Genomic DNA, 18421 nt, shown 5'->3' on the forward strand with positions numbered 1-18421 from the left:
AACGCTGGAGGCGTTGCCGAGTTCTCGTCGATTCAGAAGTGCACTGCCTCCGTGAGAATGCTTGCATACGGAGCACCTACTGATACACAAGATGACTACCTCTGCATGAGTGAGTCTAGTGTCATTGAGTGCATGAACAAGTTTTGTCGAGCTGTGGTGGGAAAGTTTGGAAAATACTACTTAAGAGGGCCAACAGAGGAAGAGACTGCAAGGATCATGTCACAAAATGCTGCCAGAGGATTCCCTGGAATGCTTGGAAGCATCGATTGCATGCACTGGTCATGGAAGAACTGCCCGTTTGTCTGACAAGGTATATACAAAGAGCGTCATGGATATTGCAGTGTGGTGCTTGAAGCTGTGGCAGATTATGACCTGTGGATTTGGCATTCTTTCTTTGGCAGGATCAAACAATGACTTCAACGTGTTGCAGCAGTCTCCGGTGTTCAGCAGACTTTTGGAAGGGCATGCTCCACCATGCAATTATGAGATCAATGGCCAGCAATATAGCAAAGTCTATTACCTAGCCGATGGTTGGGCCACTTTTATCAAAACAATGTCGGCTCCATCAGGTTAGAAGAATTGCCACTTTACTGCACGACAGGAGGCTTGCAAGAAGGATGTTGAGCGGGCATTTGGTGTGCTTCAAGCTCAATTTTCAATTGTCCTGTACCCTGCTCTAAGCTGGTCTCACGACCAAATATGGGAGGTGATGCAGACTTGTGTGATCATGCACAACATGATCATCGAGGATGACCGCAAGAATCATGTCAGGACACATGTTGGTCCCTATGAGTGTCAGGGCCTTCTTGCGGAGGTTGATCATGAGTTGCCTGCATATTTTGCTAATTTCCTCGCCATGCACGCAGAGATCCATGACAGCAATGTTCACGGTCAACTTCAAGCTGATCTCGTTTAGCATATGTGGACGATCAAAGGATTATCAGCAAATGCCACGGCACCTTGATCTAGCCCTATTTATTACATTTTTTTAGTTGTTTTATTGCTTTTTGTATTTTAATTTGAAAACAATCTCGGCAAACATATTTATTTTTACACTATATTTAATAAATGGTTGTGTTTTCGAAAACCCTATAAAAAAGTTTGGGGCCGGCGTTTGGGGGACGCGACTGGGGAGCGACGTCCCCCAAATGCGGCACAAACAAAACACGTCCCCCAAACGCTCGATCAGGCGCCCTTTAGGGAACGCTTTGGGGGACACGGCTGAAGATGCTCTTATGGTTCTAGACACAGACAGTTTGGTCGTCGGCAACTAACGGTCGTTAGGCGTAGCCGATTGTGTCGAAGGTAAAGCCTTCGGCATAGGATTTTATTATATTTTTCCAAAAAATCGATTTTATTTTCAAATTTTCAAAAACAAATTCAATTTTTTGAATTGTTTGACTCGTTAATCTCTCACAATGGACATTTTTAACTCTAAGTACACTTAAACTTAATATTAGGTCATATTGCACTCGTGGTCAAACCTCCGGTCAGTCAACCATCGTCACACAAAGTATAGTTAATCTTAGGTCGCATTGCACTTCTCGTCAAACTTTCCGGTGAGTCACTCCCTCCTCACACTGCTCTAGCCCCAACACGCTTAACTTCTATGTTCCTTTCGGATAAGCTTCCGTGAAATAAATGACATATTGTTGATAATAGTATCATATCAATCATATTAACCCCTATGCCTTGATGTGGTTGTTGAAATGTATAAGTAGATTGCCTAGTTGTTTTCATTAGTTTGGACTTTTGGCTGCGTTGGCTAGTGCATGAAGCTTAACATGGTATCAGATCTTAGGTTTAGCTTTACAACGGACATGGTACCTCTTTGTATTTTTGAATTCCAAAAAATTACTTATGTAAATAAAAATTAATAAATAATATTAATCTCAAATTCAAATAACAATAAAAAAAAATTCCTTTTCCTATTTACTATGGAATAATTAACATCTTTAAATCCGTAGATCACAATTTGACAAATATTATGTATAAATCGATCAGAAAAATGAGAGGAATCCAAATATGACATCCATATAATATTCCGAAACCAAAAATATTTTTTCCGAAAAATCATGAGCGTTAGATCATGTACCTTTAGTTCAAATCTGACCGACTTCCTACCGATTTGGCAAAAATTTGTACTTTTCACGAGGGGTGGACGGAAATGTTTAAGCTACGTTGGTTGGGAAATTATGCATTTTAGGTGGTCTAGTATTTTTGAAAAAATGGGTGGTATCATTGTGAAACTTTTATTTGGTGGTTGCTTCACAAAACACCCCGTTTTTTGGACTCGGAAAATAGAAAATAGTTTTTTTTGCGACGAAAAGGAAATCTTCCTCCTACAATAATGTTCGCCATCTCAAGATACACATGTGTTCACAATATGCGCACATTTTCACAAACTGTGTCACGATTCTAGACATAACATTGGTCGTTCCGCCTGAAAATCATGAAATCTGAAACATGATATCTCATTTTTGAGAAGGTTTATTTGATATAATTGCAACATTCCAATTTTGATATTTTCTAAGCAACTATGTCACATAATATGACACCACACGAAGGTTTTCATTGTTTTCGTCGTTTTTGAATTTCTTATGTCCGTTTCAAACTATGGTCAAAATGGCGGGCATGAAGATTCTTAGCCCGGGGCTGAGCCTCGCTAAACTTGAAGTGGATCTCTCATGAAATAGCATATTGTGAACACAAAAATGATTTCTTCCAAAAAATCATGAGCATTAGATCATATACACGTAATTTAAATCTGGCCGACTTCCTACCAATTCGGCAGGAATTTATATTTTTCATGAGGGGTGTACGGAAATGTTTATGATATTCCGGTTGGGAAATTGTGCATGTATGGTGATCTAGTATTTTTGAAAAATGGGGTGATACCATTGTGAAACTTTCACCTGATGGTTGCTTCACAAAACACCCCGTTTTTGGGCTCAAAAGATATAAAATAGCTTTTTGATGCGACGAAAAGGAAAGTTTCCTCCTGCAACATTGTTCGCCATCCCAAGATGCACATGTGTGCACAATATAGACACATTATCGTAAACTATGCCTCGGTTCTAGCCATAACACTGGTCATTCAGCCTGAAAGCCATGAAACCTCAAACATGATAGTTCATTTCTGAGAAGGCTTTTTGATATGTTTGCAATATTTCAAGTTTGAAAATTTTGCAAGATAGTACTTTTCCGCAAATTTTGATAAACTATTTGTATTTTTGAATTATAATGATTTAGTTATGATTTTTTTTAAGATTAATATGGTAAAATAAAAAATAGCTATGCGGCCTGAAATAAAAAAGAAAGTTGTGCCGAAAGCAAAGCCGTTGGCACAGGCCTGACGTTGTTACCTTGCCATCACAACGAAGAGGCTGTCGTCGGCACAGGGCTTTCTGTGCCGATGGCTTTCCTGTGTCTACGGCTTGCCTGCTTGTCTGGACGGAACGGGCCGTGTGCCGACGGCCCGGACATTTAGCCGTCGCCACAGAGGATGGCCGTCGACACCTTCTGTGTTTACTGTAGTGATTGGTGAGTTGAGAAAGAGCTCAAGCATGAAGAATATCCATCACACTTTCAGATCTTCGTTTGGACTTGCCAAACTCTACAAAGGACCACGTCCTGCATGGACCTCTTGAGAGGAGCAGCTCGCACATATGGTCCGGCCGGACGTGGTCACCCGTTAACTGATCCCAATCTTCCATTTTCCATAAAGCTATCACAGTTTAGAAAAGCTCCTAATTTCACGTTTAAGACTGTAATCCAAGCATTCCATTTACAAAAAATGATAACCCAAAATTTTCATTTTCACAATGTTAAGAAATCCCGGTGATCTGGAGTTGCTGTTAGCGTCGAATGCGCGGGAATGGCGCTAATTACGATATGCTGTTACCATACGCGTGACAGATTCGGTGCGATGCGATGCTGCATGCAGAGGGTTTTCTAGCGCCTGCGTTTTCCTCCTCTCCGCTCCATATATAAGGGCACCGCGCACCGGTGCCATTCCCATCACGATCACCGCCACGAACGCGAACCCTAAGCTGATAGCGAGAGCGGACACGCTGTTTGTCGTTCCGGCAAGATGCAGATCTTCGTGAAAACCCTGACGGGGAAGACAATCACCCTCGAGGTCGAGAGCAGCGACACCATCGACAACGTCAAAGCTAAGATCCAAGACAAGGAAGGTACGTATATACATATGTGTCTATCAGATCGATTTGCCGGACGATCGCCGTTTTCATTTGGATGAACCCTCGCGCTGAATTTTTATCGTGGTATAGGGATCCCGCCGGACCAGCAGCGGCTGATCTTCGCCGGGAAGCAGCTGGAGGAAGGCCGCACTCTTGCCGACTACAACATCCAGAAGGAGTCGACGCTCCACCTGGTGCTCCGCCTCCGAGGCGGCAGCCGCGGCGGCCGGCCAACCACCGTCCCGCCCAACCTCCTGGCTCTCGCGCTCAAGCACAACGAGAAGAGGATGATCTGCCGCAAGTACGTGTATAACGAGAAGAGGATGATCTGCCCCCAGATCGTCCTCAGATTTCCATCTACTACTGTGCTACGCATCTATGCATACCGAAGATTCGTTTTGTTTCTTCTCTGACTTTCTTCTAACCGCTCATCAGGTGCTATGCGCGTCTTCCCCTCAGGGCTACCAACTGCCGCAAGAAGAAGTGCGGCCACACCAACGAGGTTCTTTTTTTCTCTCTTTCAAAGTTTCGATTATCTATTAGTCGGGAACATAATCTGAAATCCTGTCATTAAGCTTACTGATGCTTTTATCTGATGGATTGTTTTACAGCTGAGGCTGAAGAAGAAGTTCATCTGAGCCAACAGTTTCTTCATCCGCAATTCGTTGGGACCCAAAATTAATAGGTCGTCATGGGTCAGTTGAATAAATCGTTTTAGCGTTGTCGCGTCCGTATACGAGTGCTTAGTTTGTCTTCATCTCGAGAGTCTCAAGTGTTCCTGTACGCATGAGTTGCTTATAATATGGCAGTGAACATCCCTCTGCATGTTTTGATTCCCTTGCCTGTTTATTTTTGTTCCTTTCCGTTTTATCTTCTTTAGAGAAGAACAGATCAGACAGCTATAACCAAATCTATGAAATAAATTTCTCCGGATCAAATGAAAGTTACCGCAGATGTCGCAAGATCAAAGACTTGGGAAAACTTATTGTTAGAAGAGGCACAAAATTGCCCTCCTTTTTAGGAAATCAACGATTAGATAAGTAGCTTATTTATGTTTAAAAAGTACTCCGTTGCTTATTTTTTAAGAAAAACGAAAAGCTGGTGCTACCAGTTTACGTATCAGGAACAGAAATCTATGAAATAAATTTCGCCGGATCAAACAAAAGTTACCGCAGATGTCGCAAGATCAAAGAGAGAACCGCAACAAATCACTTTGTTAGAGAAGATCGAGTCACAAAATTGCCCTGATTCTTAGGAAATTAACGATTAGATAAGTAGCTCCGTAGCTTATTTTTCAAGAAAGAAAAACTTGTGCTACCAGTTTACGTATCAGGAACAATACCCAGAAACAAAAGCTAACTAACTCCACTCACAAAGAAGTTAGTACAGTCTGCTTTAAGCTTCATCTTCTTGACCACTACCTTCCAGGTCTCGCTATGTTTTTCCCGCAGCAAAGCCATCCATGGCACAAGATTTGATTTTTTTAAGATAACGTTACTCAGCAGGGATTAACAGATCTTGTTGCTGAACGCCTAGTCATTTCTGATGTTCCAAATGGTCTAGGACATAGGGAAAATTTCAAACGAAGGCCGAGCTACACGTAGCTCTTTATTTTCAAACACTCATAATTTAAATTTATAATTTTTTAAAAATCCGAACCAAAATTATAGAGATCGCCTATGATATATACTACAATGGTGCAAAATCTCAATACAAACTACTTAATATTCTAGGCCACACAAAAAAGATAAATATTCATAAATTTTATAGAGAATAGTACACATTTCAATGGCTGCTATGATTTCGTGGATGTCCATGTGGCAACCGCTGCTTCGCCGAAGCGGAAGTGGCAGAGCCCGCCCGGTGCGGTGACAATGCCCACCACTTCTTCCTCCGCATCGTCGACCAAGCCGCAAAACTGGGACCAGACATAATTGATGGGAGGGCGGCCATTGAAGCTGAAGTGAAAGGCATCCGCCTCTTGCGACTCCTCTACCTCCCCAACAGCGACGGTCCCCTCCATGACTCCGGCGGATTCCACTGCTACTTCTCGTAAGCAATATCTTCTTTCTCGGATCTGCGTTGTGTGAATATTCCATAAATAGCCTGTTTTTCGTTCTTGTAGTGAGGGCATGCTCCGGAATCGTTCGTGAACATGCTAGAGCCGAGCACTTGTTACGATCTCACTACACCACACTAGCATCACACAGGTTTAGTGTTTGATTACATCAAGTGAGAGAGGAATTGGGAAGGAAACAGTTCTAAGGAAGGAGGAGGAAGGAGACTAGGAAGATAGTTCAGTTCACACATTGGTCAATCGACAATTCTCCTGATACACGACTTGGAAACAAATACTCCCAGCCGCTCCGCCCGATTGGCGAGGCCTGCGTCGATGGGCCGACGTGTCGTCCTTGGATAGGCTGCTCACGGTGTCCACTCGGGCCCACTCACCCTCGCTGGCTTCCTCCCAGCACGTCTCAGCCTCCTTTTCTGCTTGCCTGTCGACGTCAACGCCACATCAGAGTTCAGGTCCATGACATTACCCCCATCTTGTGAACCAGCTTGTCCCCAAGCTGGATGTTCAGGAAATCTGAGTCGGAGGTCTTCCTTGTCTTCCCAGGTTGCCATAGCATCAGGCAACCCTTGCCAACGTACCAGCACCTGGCTTCTCGCGACGCCTTCTTGCTTGCGCCAACGCTCCCCCAAAACCATGTCGGGATAAGGGTCTTGCGCTTCCACGGCCGGTAATTGATCTTGAACCTCCACATTCTTGGCCAGGGCCTTTTTCAGCTGGGACACATGTATGACGTTATGAATCCTGCTCGTTGAGGGCAGGTCCAGCTTGTAGGCTACCTTGCCCACCTTTTGGAGAACCTGAAAAGGACCATAAAAACGGAGAGCGAGTTTCCTTTTGCCCTGATCAGCTACAGAAGTCTGGACATAAGGATGTAATTTCAAATAAACCCAATCTCCTTCAGCAAAATGCCTTTCTGTTCGGTGCTTATCAGCCTGATGTTTCATACGCATTTGCTGCCTCTCCAGGTGTTGGTGTAACAGCTTAGTTATAGTTTCTCTGTTCCTCAACCACTGTTGCAGATCTGGCACGGCACAAGCTTCCACCACATCGACGCCAAAATGTCTCGGTGCATGCCCATAGAGAACTTCGAAGGGAGTTTTGCCCAGCGATGAATGAATTGTAGTGTTATACCAGAATTCCGCCAGGGGGATCCACTGCGCCCATGTTTGCTGTCTAGAGCTGATGAAACAGCGCAAGAAACCTTCCAAGCACTGATTGACACGCTCTGTCTGCCCATCCGTTTCTGGGTGACGCGCTGAGCTCATGCGCAATTCTGTTTGCGTAAGACGAAATAGTTCCTTCCACAAGGTGCTAGTGAAAATTGGGTCTCTGTCAGATACAATAGCGATGGGTAGACCGTGAAGTCTGTAGATTTCTTTCACATAGAGCTTAGCTACCGACAGCGCCGTGAATGGGTGCTTTAAGTGGCAGAAAGTGTGCATAGCGAGAGAATTTGTCGACAACCACTAAGATGCAATCATAACCAGATGACTTCGGCAAACCTGTAATGAAATCCATTGTCACCACTTGCCATGCTCCTTCCGGCGTCTTGAGGGGTTCTAACAGTCCTGGATATGCCACCCGTTCTGACTTTGCTTGCTGACACACTGGGCAGTGTGCCACGAAGTTTTGGATATGCTTTTTCATCCCGGGCCACGAGAAAGTGTGCTTCACTCGATGATAAGTGGCATGAAACCCTGAGTGGCCTCCAATAGCCCCGGAGTGCAAGGCTTGCATGATTTTCTGTTGCATTGTTGCATTCGAACCAATCCAAAGGCGATTTTTGTGTCTGATAATCCCTTGCTGTAAGGAGTAATGCCCTTGAGGGTTGTGAATTGCCAATTGTGCTAATTTTGCTGTAGCTATAGGGTCCAGTGCATAACCCTGTTGCACCTCATCGAGCCAGATGGGTTTACACTGAGATACCATCAACAATTCTTCAGTATCAGAGTGTATATGGCGAGAAAGTGCATCAGCTACACGATTGTCGACACCCTTTTTGTACACAATTTTGTATGACAAACCCAACAGTTTTGTCAGTGCTTTATGCTGCCACTGTGTGGTAAGTCTCTTATCATCTAGGTGCGTGAGGCTACGTTGATCTGTGCGAATAATGAATTCACCATGCAGCAGATACTGCCTCCACTTGTCCACTGCCATAAGGATGGCCAGGCACTCCTTTTCGTAGGTGGATAATCCCCTATGCTTTGGACCCAAGGCCTTACTGAGAAATGCTATAGGGTGATTGTTTTGGAGAAGGACAGCTCCAATGCCTCTGCTGCAAGCATCTGTTTCAATGACAAAGGTTTGAGTGAAATCAGGCAACGCTAACACTGGTGTTGAACTGAGCGCCAGTTTGAGGGCTTGAAACGACTCCTCTCTTTCCGTGTTCCAGATATAAGGCACTCCCTTTTTGAACAATTCGGTTAGGTTTTTACTGATGACACCATACCCCTTGATGAATTAGCGATAATATCCTGTCATCCCCAAGAAGCTTCTCAGTGCTTTGACATTGTCTGGTCGTTGCCATTGCAGTATTGGTGCAATTTTTGTTTTGTCAGCCGAGACTCCTTCATTGCTGATGACATGACCAAGGTACAGGATCTGTTGCTTAGCAAACGTGCATTTGGACTTTTTCACCTTGAGTTCATTTTCCCTTAAGATTGACAGCACTGCTTCCAAATGTCCTGCATGTTCCGACAGTGTTTTACTATAAATGAGGATGTCGTCCACAAACACCAAGACAAATTTTCTCAGCATGGGTGCTAGGATATCATTCATAATGCCTTGAAATGTTGCCGGCCCTCCTGTGACACCATAGGGCATTACTTTGTACTCAAAGTGTCCGTGGTGCGTTTGGAATGCAGTTTTGTACTCCTCGCCCTCAGCCATACGGATTTGGTGATATCCTGCCCTGAGGTCCAGGCTTGTAAACCACTGTGCTCCTGCAAGCTCATCCAGTAACTCATCAATGACAGGTAAGGGATACTTGTTCTTTATGGTTAGCGCATTTAAATGTATGTAGTCCACACATAGTCTCCATGTCAGGTCTTTCTTCCCCACTAGCAAAACTGGGGAGGCAAAAGGACTAGCACTAGGTTGAATGACTCCTTGCGCTACTAGTTCCCTTATTTGTTTCTCTATCTCATTTTTCTGCATAGGACTGTATCTGTACGGCCGCAGGTTGACAGGACTCGCCCCTGGCATGAGTGGTATAGTATGATCTGCTCTTCTGTGCGGAGGAAGCCCAGTTGGTTCAGCAAACACATCCTCAAAGGAATTGAGCACCATTGACACAATGTGTGGCACAGTTTTCTGTGTATCCTTGTCTACTGTGAAGTATAGCTGAACCATATAATAAACAGAGTCTTGCTGATACATTGATTTGAGTTCCTCTGGAGAGATCACATCACACTGCTGGGTGTTTGGCTGCAGCCCTTGCAATCTGCATTGTTTGCCATTCCACTCAAATTGGAACCACTTTTGCGCCCAATGGGTTTGCATAAGGCCAAATTGTTCCAGCCACTGCATTCCAAGGATAACATCGTAACAGTGCAGTGGTAATGCTTTGAATGACGTGGCAAAAGCATTCCCCTGACATGTCCATTCACAATTTGGCATCTCCAAGTCCCCTTGTAACATACCACCTCCAGCCACTTTCACTTTCACAGGTTTAGATAACTTCTGCACACCCTGTAACTGAGCAGCCAAGGATGTGCTAATGAAGTTGTTTGTCGATCCAGAGTCAACCAAAATCAGGACATCATGCCCTTGTATTTGCCCCATCAGCTTCATGGAATGCCCATTTTCTGATCCATTGAAAGCTTGCTTGCTGATCGCCATGAATTCAGCCTCATGTGTATCTGCCAGAGCATCAACAAATTCCTTAGCCTCGGGACTATGTTCTCCATCAGAACCTGTCATAGATAGCATTGCCAGCAATTCTTCAACCACCTGCAGCTTTACCGTTGTGCTGCATTTGTGCCCTGGTCCCCATTTTTCTCCACAAGTGAAGCATTCTCCTCTTGCCTTTCTGAGAGCTTTGAGAGCAGATATCTTAGCATTAGTATTGGCTGACTTGACATCAACTGGAGCTGGCTGCGCTTGTCTGAATGTCGGAGAGAAATTCTGGCGAGAGAAAGGCCGTGCCCCATTTTGTTTCGGGGGCAATTTTGGATTGCCATCTTCTATCTCTTCCTGCAATAAGGCCAAAGAAACAGCAGTATCCAGATCGTCGGGACGTTGTATCATAACTACTGCTTTAATCTCCCTAATCAAGCCTTCAATAAAGCGAGTAACAAAGAAAGTGGGATCAATGTCGCTTTTATAAGCTAGCATGTGATGCTTGAGGGTGTTAAATTTTTCGATGTACTCCACTACAGTACCAGTTTGCCTCAATTTAAACATCTGTCTATACAACATTTGGTATTGTCCTCTGTCAAATTGTTTGCTTAGTTTCTCATTCAATTGATCCCAAGTCATGTTTTCTAATTGGTGCTCAATACTATTCAACCACATCGCTGCTTCACTAGTAAAATGCATAGTGGCATACTCAACCCGATGACTGTCATCCACAGAAAACAGACGAAAGTATTTCTCAGCTGCTCGTTGCCACAGTCGAGGGTTCTCCCCTTCAAACTTAGGAAATTCAGTTGGAGGAGGTGATGGTTTTGGTGGAGACACTATCTCAGGAGATTGATTCTTCGAAACAGGAATAAGAGCTAAGGATTTGTCGGTGTTTTCGGTACCTGTGACCGGGGTGGACAGTGAAACAAGCGATTGCTCCACTGTCTCGCCCTCGGTGAGGAGTTTTTCGCCGTGGCCGGTTTGCCCGGAGCCTTGCTCCCGTGATGCTGCGCGCGCGTTGTGCGGCGCAAGAGGAACCGGCAACGCTGCGGCTCCCGGCGGTGTGCCGAGGGCGCTGAGGCCGACCCCCACCACCACCCGATCCACTTGCTTGCGAATCGCGTCGAGGGACGCCGTCAGATCCACGACCTGCGCGTCCACCCCTTCTCGCCATGAATTGATTTGCCGGAGGGAACTCGAGTTGGCGTCGAACTTGCCGTCAACCGCCGCCAACCCCGCCTTGACCTCTCCAAGCTCCCCCTTGAATTCCGCTCGCATGGCGGCGAGCTGCCGCAGAACTTCGTCCATCCGGTCGTCGAGGGCGTTGATCCGGCCCGAAGTAGCCCACCGAGTTTGGTGTGGGCGATCCAGAGCTTGATCCCTTCAGGCAACCCAAATCGAGCCACCCAAGCAGAGGCGTTCCTCACGGAAACTTTGTGCCGATCCCCAATAGGAATCAGCGCCTTCCGATCGGGATTTACAACTCAGATCGAGGAGATTTTACGCGCGGAACAGGAGCGCCGGCGAATCTGATACCATATGTTACGATCTCACTACACCACACTAGCATCACACAGGTTTAGTGTTTGATTACATCAAGTGAGAGAGGAATTGGGAAGGAAACAGTTCTAAGGAAGGAGGAGGAAGGAGACTAGGAAGATAGTTCAGTTCACACATTGGTCAATCGACAATTCTCCTGATACACGACTTGGAAACAAATACTCCCAGCGCTCTGCCCAGTTGGCGAGGCCTGCGTCGATGGGCCGACGTGTCGTCCTTGGATAGGCTGCTCACGGTGTCCACTCGGGCCCACTCACCCTCGCTGGCTTCCTCCCAGCACGTCTCAGCCTCCTTTTCTGCTTGCCTGTCGACGTCAACGCCACATCAGAGTTCAGGTCCATGACAGCACTGCATACATCACTATTCCCCACTACATGCTTTTCGACGAAGGGTACGAACCCAAAGCGAGAGAGGAGACAGAGGAGGTGGAGGAGTAGGTGTTTGAGGAGACCGTTGCCGCCGTCGTCAAAGCCGGAGCAACTTGCTGCTTCAAAAGCAATCCATGCCCCGTAGCATACCACAGGCTATAAAATACCACAGGCTGGTTCTCTCAACCGAATCTAGTTATAGCAGTTGGTAACATAGCACTGAAATGCCCAAAAACCGCAGGCTGCTTCTGACCGGCCAATGGCAGTTAGGAGTTGGCAACATTGACTGAAATATCCATAGCATTAGCGCACACATGAAGGAAAAAAAACCCTCCGAATTAGCCTATATAAGCAGCACGCGCCAGCTTCAGACTTCTTCATAACCAAACCAAAAAAGAACCCTGCTGCATCCACATCCTTAGAATCAACAACATGAGTGTAGAAATGCTTGATGGCAAGACCATCCAAAGCTTTGTCGAGGACGAAGGCGCCTTCAACTCATCCGTGGATGGCCGGTTTGCGGCCCTCGACACCAACCATGATGGCCTGCTCTCTTACTCCGAGATGGCCCAGGAGCTCATGAGCCTCAGAGTTCTTGAGAAGCACTTTGGTGTTGAGTCTGCCATGAGCCATGATGAGCTTGTGGAGCTTTACCGTGGGCTCTTTGCGAAGTTCGACCGGGATGGCAACGGCACAGTGGACCTGGAGGAGTTCCGTGCTGAGATGAAAGAGGTGATGCTTGCTGTGGCTAATGGGCTCGGTTTCCTGCCAGTGCAGATGGTGGTCGAGGAAGGCAGCTTCCTGAAGGTGGCTGTGGACCGGGAGCTGGCCAAAGCAGCTTGAGGAACTGTCTGCAACAACTTCTGAAAAGTGGCATGTCTACAATTTTAAATTTTGCATTACTAATCTTGTTGTTTACTGATATACCTACACGACTGCTAATTATTCGTACTTAATAAGTGATGAAGCTGAAGAAGCTACGATGTGAGTTGAATTCACAAAATCATCACAAGCAGGTTATAATATAAAGAGAAATGTTGCCAGTCTATACTTCTGAATGCCTACATGAGGAATATGAAACTACCAGCTCTAGAATTTCCGTGTTTTTTCAGCTAGCCAAAACCGTATTATGTTATGACAACCAAAAAATAGACAGAATATATTTCAAATGAACTTCAGAACAGTCACAGATTTAAGCAAGCAGGTACATCTGCATTCAAGGAAGTACATTTCAATTCAACAGGTTAATAGAATTTTGTTACAAACAAATGAACTGAAGAAAATATGTATGCGCGGTCTAGAACTGGCAGCAGCCAGCTAGTTTACCTTACCAGCACCAGAACTAATAACTATCTCAGACTCAGAACAGCTCATCAAATGATAATCTCTGTCTTACATCTTCTGAATGATCTTGTATGGAAATGTTATGTGCGTAATTTGCACAAGACTTCGTGTGTAGAGAATAGACCTGCAGAATGTAAGACATCCGACAAAGAACAACTCATGCTGCTTTCTGAATAGAGTTTAACAGCCTTCAAAATGTTCTAAATTCTGATGGGCAATTTGGAACCTGTATGTGTAGTTACAACAAACACCAACAGTAGCCCAGATCCAAGCTTTGTATAACTAACTCAAACCTTGAAGAACTGTCACATAATGCCACATAAACCCAAGCCACATATTCTGAAAATACTGCCCGTGTGGCATTGTCCAAAATGCAAATACCATCAGACTGTCAGCTTAATCGTTCTTCTCCTCGAGCTCACCTTCGATAGCCTCATCACTGGTGTCCGACAGAGAATGTTTGATCTCCAGTGACCTCATGAAGTTAAAGTAGGCATACTTGATGTCAAACTGCATATCATACCAGTAGTTGACGGCAATGGTGAGCCCGTTAGGCCCGGGGCTCTGGCTGACATGGTGAAACCACATGCTCGGCAAGTAGAGCATCTCGCCGGCGCGGACGGTGCAGCGTATCGGCCTTGGCCCCTTGAAGTAGAGCGGGAAGGACGAGGCCTGCGCCGCCATCTCCTCCGGCGACCCCGGGTATGGGTCCACGCTGCTCCACGGCACGATCCTCTCGGGTTCTTCGATCTCTAGCTTAAGCCTTGGCAGCTCCTCTGTTTCCTGCTCGGCGATGTAGCGGGCGGCGGGGTAATCGCGGATGTAGAGGCGGTGGTGCTCGGTTGGGGGCAGAAGGAGGAAATGCTTCTCGCCGGAGAGGACGACGTAGATGTTGTCGTAGTGGTCCTTGTGGAAGGAGGTGACGGAGCAGGAGTTGCCGATCCAGAGGTTGACGGCCTCGGGGAGGCAGCCGAGCGCCTCGCTGGCCCAGGGCACGTGCGCGTCCACGTCGCCGGCCACCGCCGCGTACTCCCCGCGCAGGCAGTCGTCCTGCTGCTGCGCGTACGCCACCACACCGGCGGCCGGGTCGGAGCCCCTGATGAGCCGCACGGCGGAGGGGAAGTCGACCCGGCGGACGTGCGCGGACGCGAAGCACCTGGCGCCGGGGCGGCGCGGGTGCGGGTGCGGGGCGAGGGCGTCGGCGCGGCCGCTGGGGGTGAGGTGGACGGAGACGTCGGTGGAGTGAAGCGCGTCGGGGAGGTAGGATTCGGTGGGCCAGAGGGAGGCGGCGGGCCAGTGGCGGGTGGCGGCGGCGGAGACGATGAGCGGGCGGCCCGGCGAGACGTGGTCGCGGAGGAAGGCGAGCGGCGCCGGGGGCAGGTCGGCGCGCGGCACGTCCTCGGCGTGGAGGCCCAGAAGCTCGCGCGACTCCGCCCACAGCTCCCGCACCGAGCGCTCCATCTCAGGTTTGGCGCCGCTTGTTTCGCAAATTCTGGCGGCGGCGGCGGCGGCGGTGGCAGGGCGGCGCCTCCCGCGTCAAACGGTCCAAGGGCTAGACAGGCAAGCTGGCCCACTGGGTATTCGGGCCAGACCTATTGGCGGAGGCATTGTTTCAGTTCTTTGTGGGCTGTAATTATGTGTGCGCAAGCTGCAAGGCCTACATGGACGTGCATGATATCCTCAAAAAAAAAAATGGACATGCATGAACTTACTCTACACAATTAAAAAACTAAAAACAACTATTTTATCCATCTTTGCTCAACAACAAAAATAAAAAAGCTCAACAATAACAAAAAAAATCCCTCTCTCCAGCTAACAACAAGTACAATTTATGAAAATTTAATTTTTCAAACAAGAATAGTATGTTTAAAATGGACAAAAATATACTACTCCCTCCGTCCTGAAAAAGATGTCTCAACTTCATCCAGATTTACATGTATCTTCACACTAAAATATGTTTAGATATTGAGACATCCTTTTCAGGACGGATGGAGTACTAGTAAATATCAAGGGAGAAAAGAGTTGAATGGGTAATTAGGTTGCTTTATCTGAATGGTGGCACCGCTGAAATTAGCTCTCCGTGTCACGTAGAAGCCAATAGACATCCAACTTGATTAGCACTTTTATAGCAGTTTACCACGTTCAAAATTTGTGGAAGTGTCATCAACATGTTATATGCAATGCAAGCCCTATTGTCATCTACCGGCGGCTAACGAATCGATGCGGCTAACAAAATTTGGATCTGGATCTAGATCTTGTTACGTTCTCTGTGATGTGAAGCTCCACTTGCAACTAAAGAAGAGGAAGGAAGGAGAGGATGAGGAGGAGAAGGAGGAGAAGAGGAGTGGAGGAGGAGGGTAGAGTTGGAGTTGGAGGAGGAGGAGGAGGAAGTGGAGGAGGAGGCCGGAGTGGAGGGGGAGGAAAGAGTTGGAGGAGCAGGGACTAAGTGGAGGAGTAGCGTGGAGGAGGGAGTAGGGAGGGGATAAGGGTAGCCGGTCCCATTTCAAATTTTGGAGGCGGGAAGTTAGCAGAGCCACTGATTTTTTTTAAAAAAATTCTGTCTGAAATCTAAAAACCTGAAAAAAGTTCTCTTTTTCGATTTTTAGGAATCTAAAAATTGTCTAAAAATTTCGCGTATATACATTTTCATATAAAAAAGATTTTCATCGGAGGTCGTATGCAACCACAAATCCCGTTTACCGATACGTGATGCAATTTTGCAAAAAAAAATCATGTTTATTAATTTCTCTTGCAACTAGATGATATAACACATGAACATCTCGAAGTAATTTCTTTTTGAAATTTCTATCTATTTCTTTTATTTAAATAAACGAAAAGGTGATCCACGGATTGGTGTGGTGGGAATTTCGGGCAGAAGTTACCAGTGACGCACCACGTATATGTGCGGCACTGCTATTTGAGATAGCAGTGCCACACCTATATGTGGTACGCAAACTTCTGCCCCTATTTATACCCACGCCCCACACTTACCAGTGGTGCACCCTTTGCTGGTGCGCCACTACTATCTCACATAGCAGTGACGCACCACTAAACGGTGTGCCACATGTAAGCTTGAGTGGGGGTGGACCATGGCAGCTATTTAGTGTGGCGCACTACTGGGCCGGTGCGCCACTGCTAACCAGGCCTGGCCCTGAACCGGTGCAGCCGGTGCGGCCGCACGGGGCCTCCAAGCGCCAGCGGCCCTCATCTATGTAACACATGTTACAGTATACATATACAGTAGTAGTACAAGGCAGGCACGATTAGCTAGCTCGTTTGGAAAGAGGCATTGATTGATCGAAAAAAAAAAGGCATTGATGTATCCTGGCTAGACTCACGTATCGATAGGAAATAACCGACCACATTGACCTAGTCTAGCGCGAGCCGCATCGTCTTCTCCTCTGCCTCCTCGTTTTTCTGTTCCGCTGTTCCCCAATTCCAAATCGGCAAATCCCCAATCACAGCGAAGTGGCGACGACCGACGATGGGGCTCTCTCTCCTTGAGATTTCTAGCCGTTTTGGAAGGATTAATGGAGGAGACCATGATTCATTAATTTCCAAAAAAATCGTCCCGAATTTGCAATGGTTAGTTCATCCTCTCCTATATTCTTCAAGATTGGTTTATTCTTGTTCATCTGATTCGGTTCTGTTTCTCCACTTCTTCATTCCTCATTCCTCAATCAGGGTTCAAGGACAAAATACTGAAAAAAAGGGCAAGAGGAGTAGAGCAGCCGCACGCAGCGGGTACGGACGGGCGGCGCGACGGCAGCGGCGCCCGGCGGTCAGCAGCAAGCCGACAACAACAAGTCAAGCAGCATCCTAGCTCCAGGTTCATTTGTTTCAACTTTTACTTTGCATGCCTAATTCAACCTGTGTGCCAAGATGTCATCTAGAAAGGCCTCTGGTCATGAAAAGCGACAGAAGAGAAAACGAGTAGATGAGTTCATACAATTCCAAAAGGGTGCCTTAGACAAATTTATTAGCAAAACTGCAAGTTCTGCTAGTGATTCTCAAGAACTAGCTCTAGCAATTGTGGAACAGCCCAATGAAAATCTAAATGCAAACAATAGCAATGCTAGTGAGCATGAAAATTTAGATGAGGGTAATAATAATGTGAGTGATAATGAACCAGAACAACAATCTTTTACCACAAATATTTATGATCCTGCAAATTGGGATAATATAGATGAAAAATTAAGGGATATTTTAGTGGAGAAGGGACCTATAAGATAAGAAGAGCTTGTTTGTCGTATAGATGATTCTGGTAGGCATTTCTCATATTCTTATTATTCTAAAAAATGAGCAATGGAGAAGTTCATGATCGAGAATGGCTAGTATATTCAAAGCGTGTTGACAAGGTGTTTTGCTTTTGTTGTAAGCTTTTCAAGTCATCAAAAAACAAGAGCGCTTTAGCAACGGAGGGAATGGGAGATTGGAGACACCTTAGTGAGAGGATAAAAGAACACGAAAATAGTGTTGAGCATATTAGTAATATGAGCAATTGGCATAAGTTGAGAATTAGACTAGGAAATGGTCAAACCATTGTTAAATATTTGCAAAAGATATTCCCAAAGGAGAAAGAACGCTTGAAACAAGTTTTGCGAAGAATAATTGCCGTTGTAAAATACCTAGGAAAATGAAATTTTGGCGTTTCGGGGATCTAGTGAGAAGCTTTACAATGACAATAATGGCAATTTCTTAGCGACTATCGAGATGATTGCTGAGTTTGACTTGGTAATGCAAGATCATCTTAGACGCATTGAAAACAATGAAATTCATCATCATTACCTTAGCCATAAAATTCAAAACGAGTTGATCTCTCTTTTAGCATCTAGTGTTACAAGTTCTATTATAAAGATTGTTAAAGAGGCCAAGTATTTCTCCATTATCCTTGATTGTACTCCGGATGTGAGTCATGAGGAGCAAATGACTCTACTTGTTCGATGTGTTAATTTGTCAACTAAAAAGATGAAAATTGAAGAGTTCTTTCTAGGGTTCGTCAAGGTAAATGATACATCCGGGTT

General features: G+C 45.9%; 3 protein-coding genes across 3 annotated transcripts in view; 2 read left to right on the forward strand and 1 right to left on the reverse strand.

Moving 5' to 3' along the window:
* LOC124657725 (ubiquitin-like) overlaps positions 1 to 4840 on the forward strand; it is a 29420-nt gene extending 24580 nt beyond the window's left edge. The window contains exons 4-7 of the mRNA XM_047196241.1: positions 4094 to 4196; positions 4293 to 4503; positions 4638 to 4704; positions 4814 to 4840. Of these exons, the coding sequence (XP_047052197.1) occupies positions 4094 to 4196; positions 4293 to 4503; positions 4638 to 4704; positions 4814 to 4840 (408 nt within the window). The remainder of the gene's footprint in view (positions 1 to 4093; positions 4197 to 4292; positions 4504 to 4637; positions 4705 to 4813) is intronic.
* Positions 4841 to 12485: 7645 nt separating this feature from the next.
* Positions 12486 to 12896, forward strand: LOC124651644. The gene has a single exon (XM_047190687.1). The coding sequence runs from the start codon at positions 12486 to 12488 to the stop codon at positions 12894 to 12896; it is 411 nt and encodes a 136-aa protein (XP_047046643.1).
* An 897-nt stretch (positions 12897 to 13793) lies between these two features.
* Positions 13794 to 14858, reverse strand: LOC124651557 (bifunctional peptidase and (3S)-lysyl hydroxylase Jmjd7-like). The gene has a single exon (XM_047190623.1). It carries the CDS (start codon positions 14856 to 14858, stop codon positions 13794 to 13796), a length of 1065 nt encoding a protein of 354 aa, XP_047046579.1.
* Positions 14859 to 18421: the final 3563 nt, after the last annotated feature.

The sequence above is a fragment of the Lolium rigidum genome, chromosome 5 (assembly GCF_022539505.1).
Source record: "Lolium rigidum isolate FL_2022 chromosome 5, APGP_CSIRO_Lrig_0.1, whole genome shotgun sequence".
Lineage (NCBI taxonomy): Eukaryota > Viridiplantae > Streptophyta > Magnoliopsida > Poales > Poaceae > Lolium > Lolium rigidum.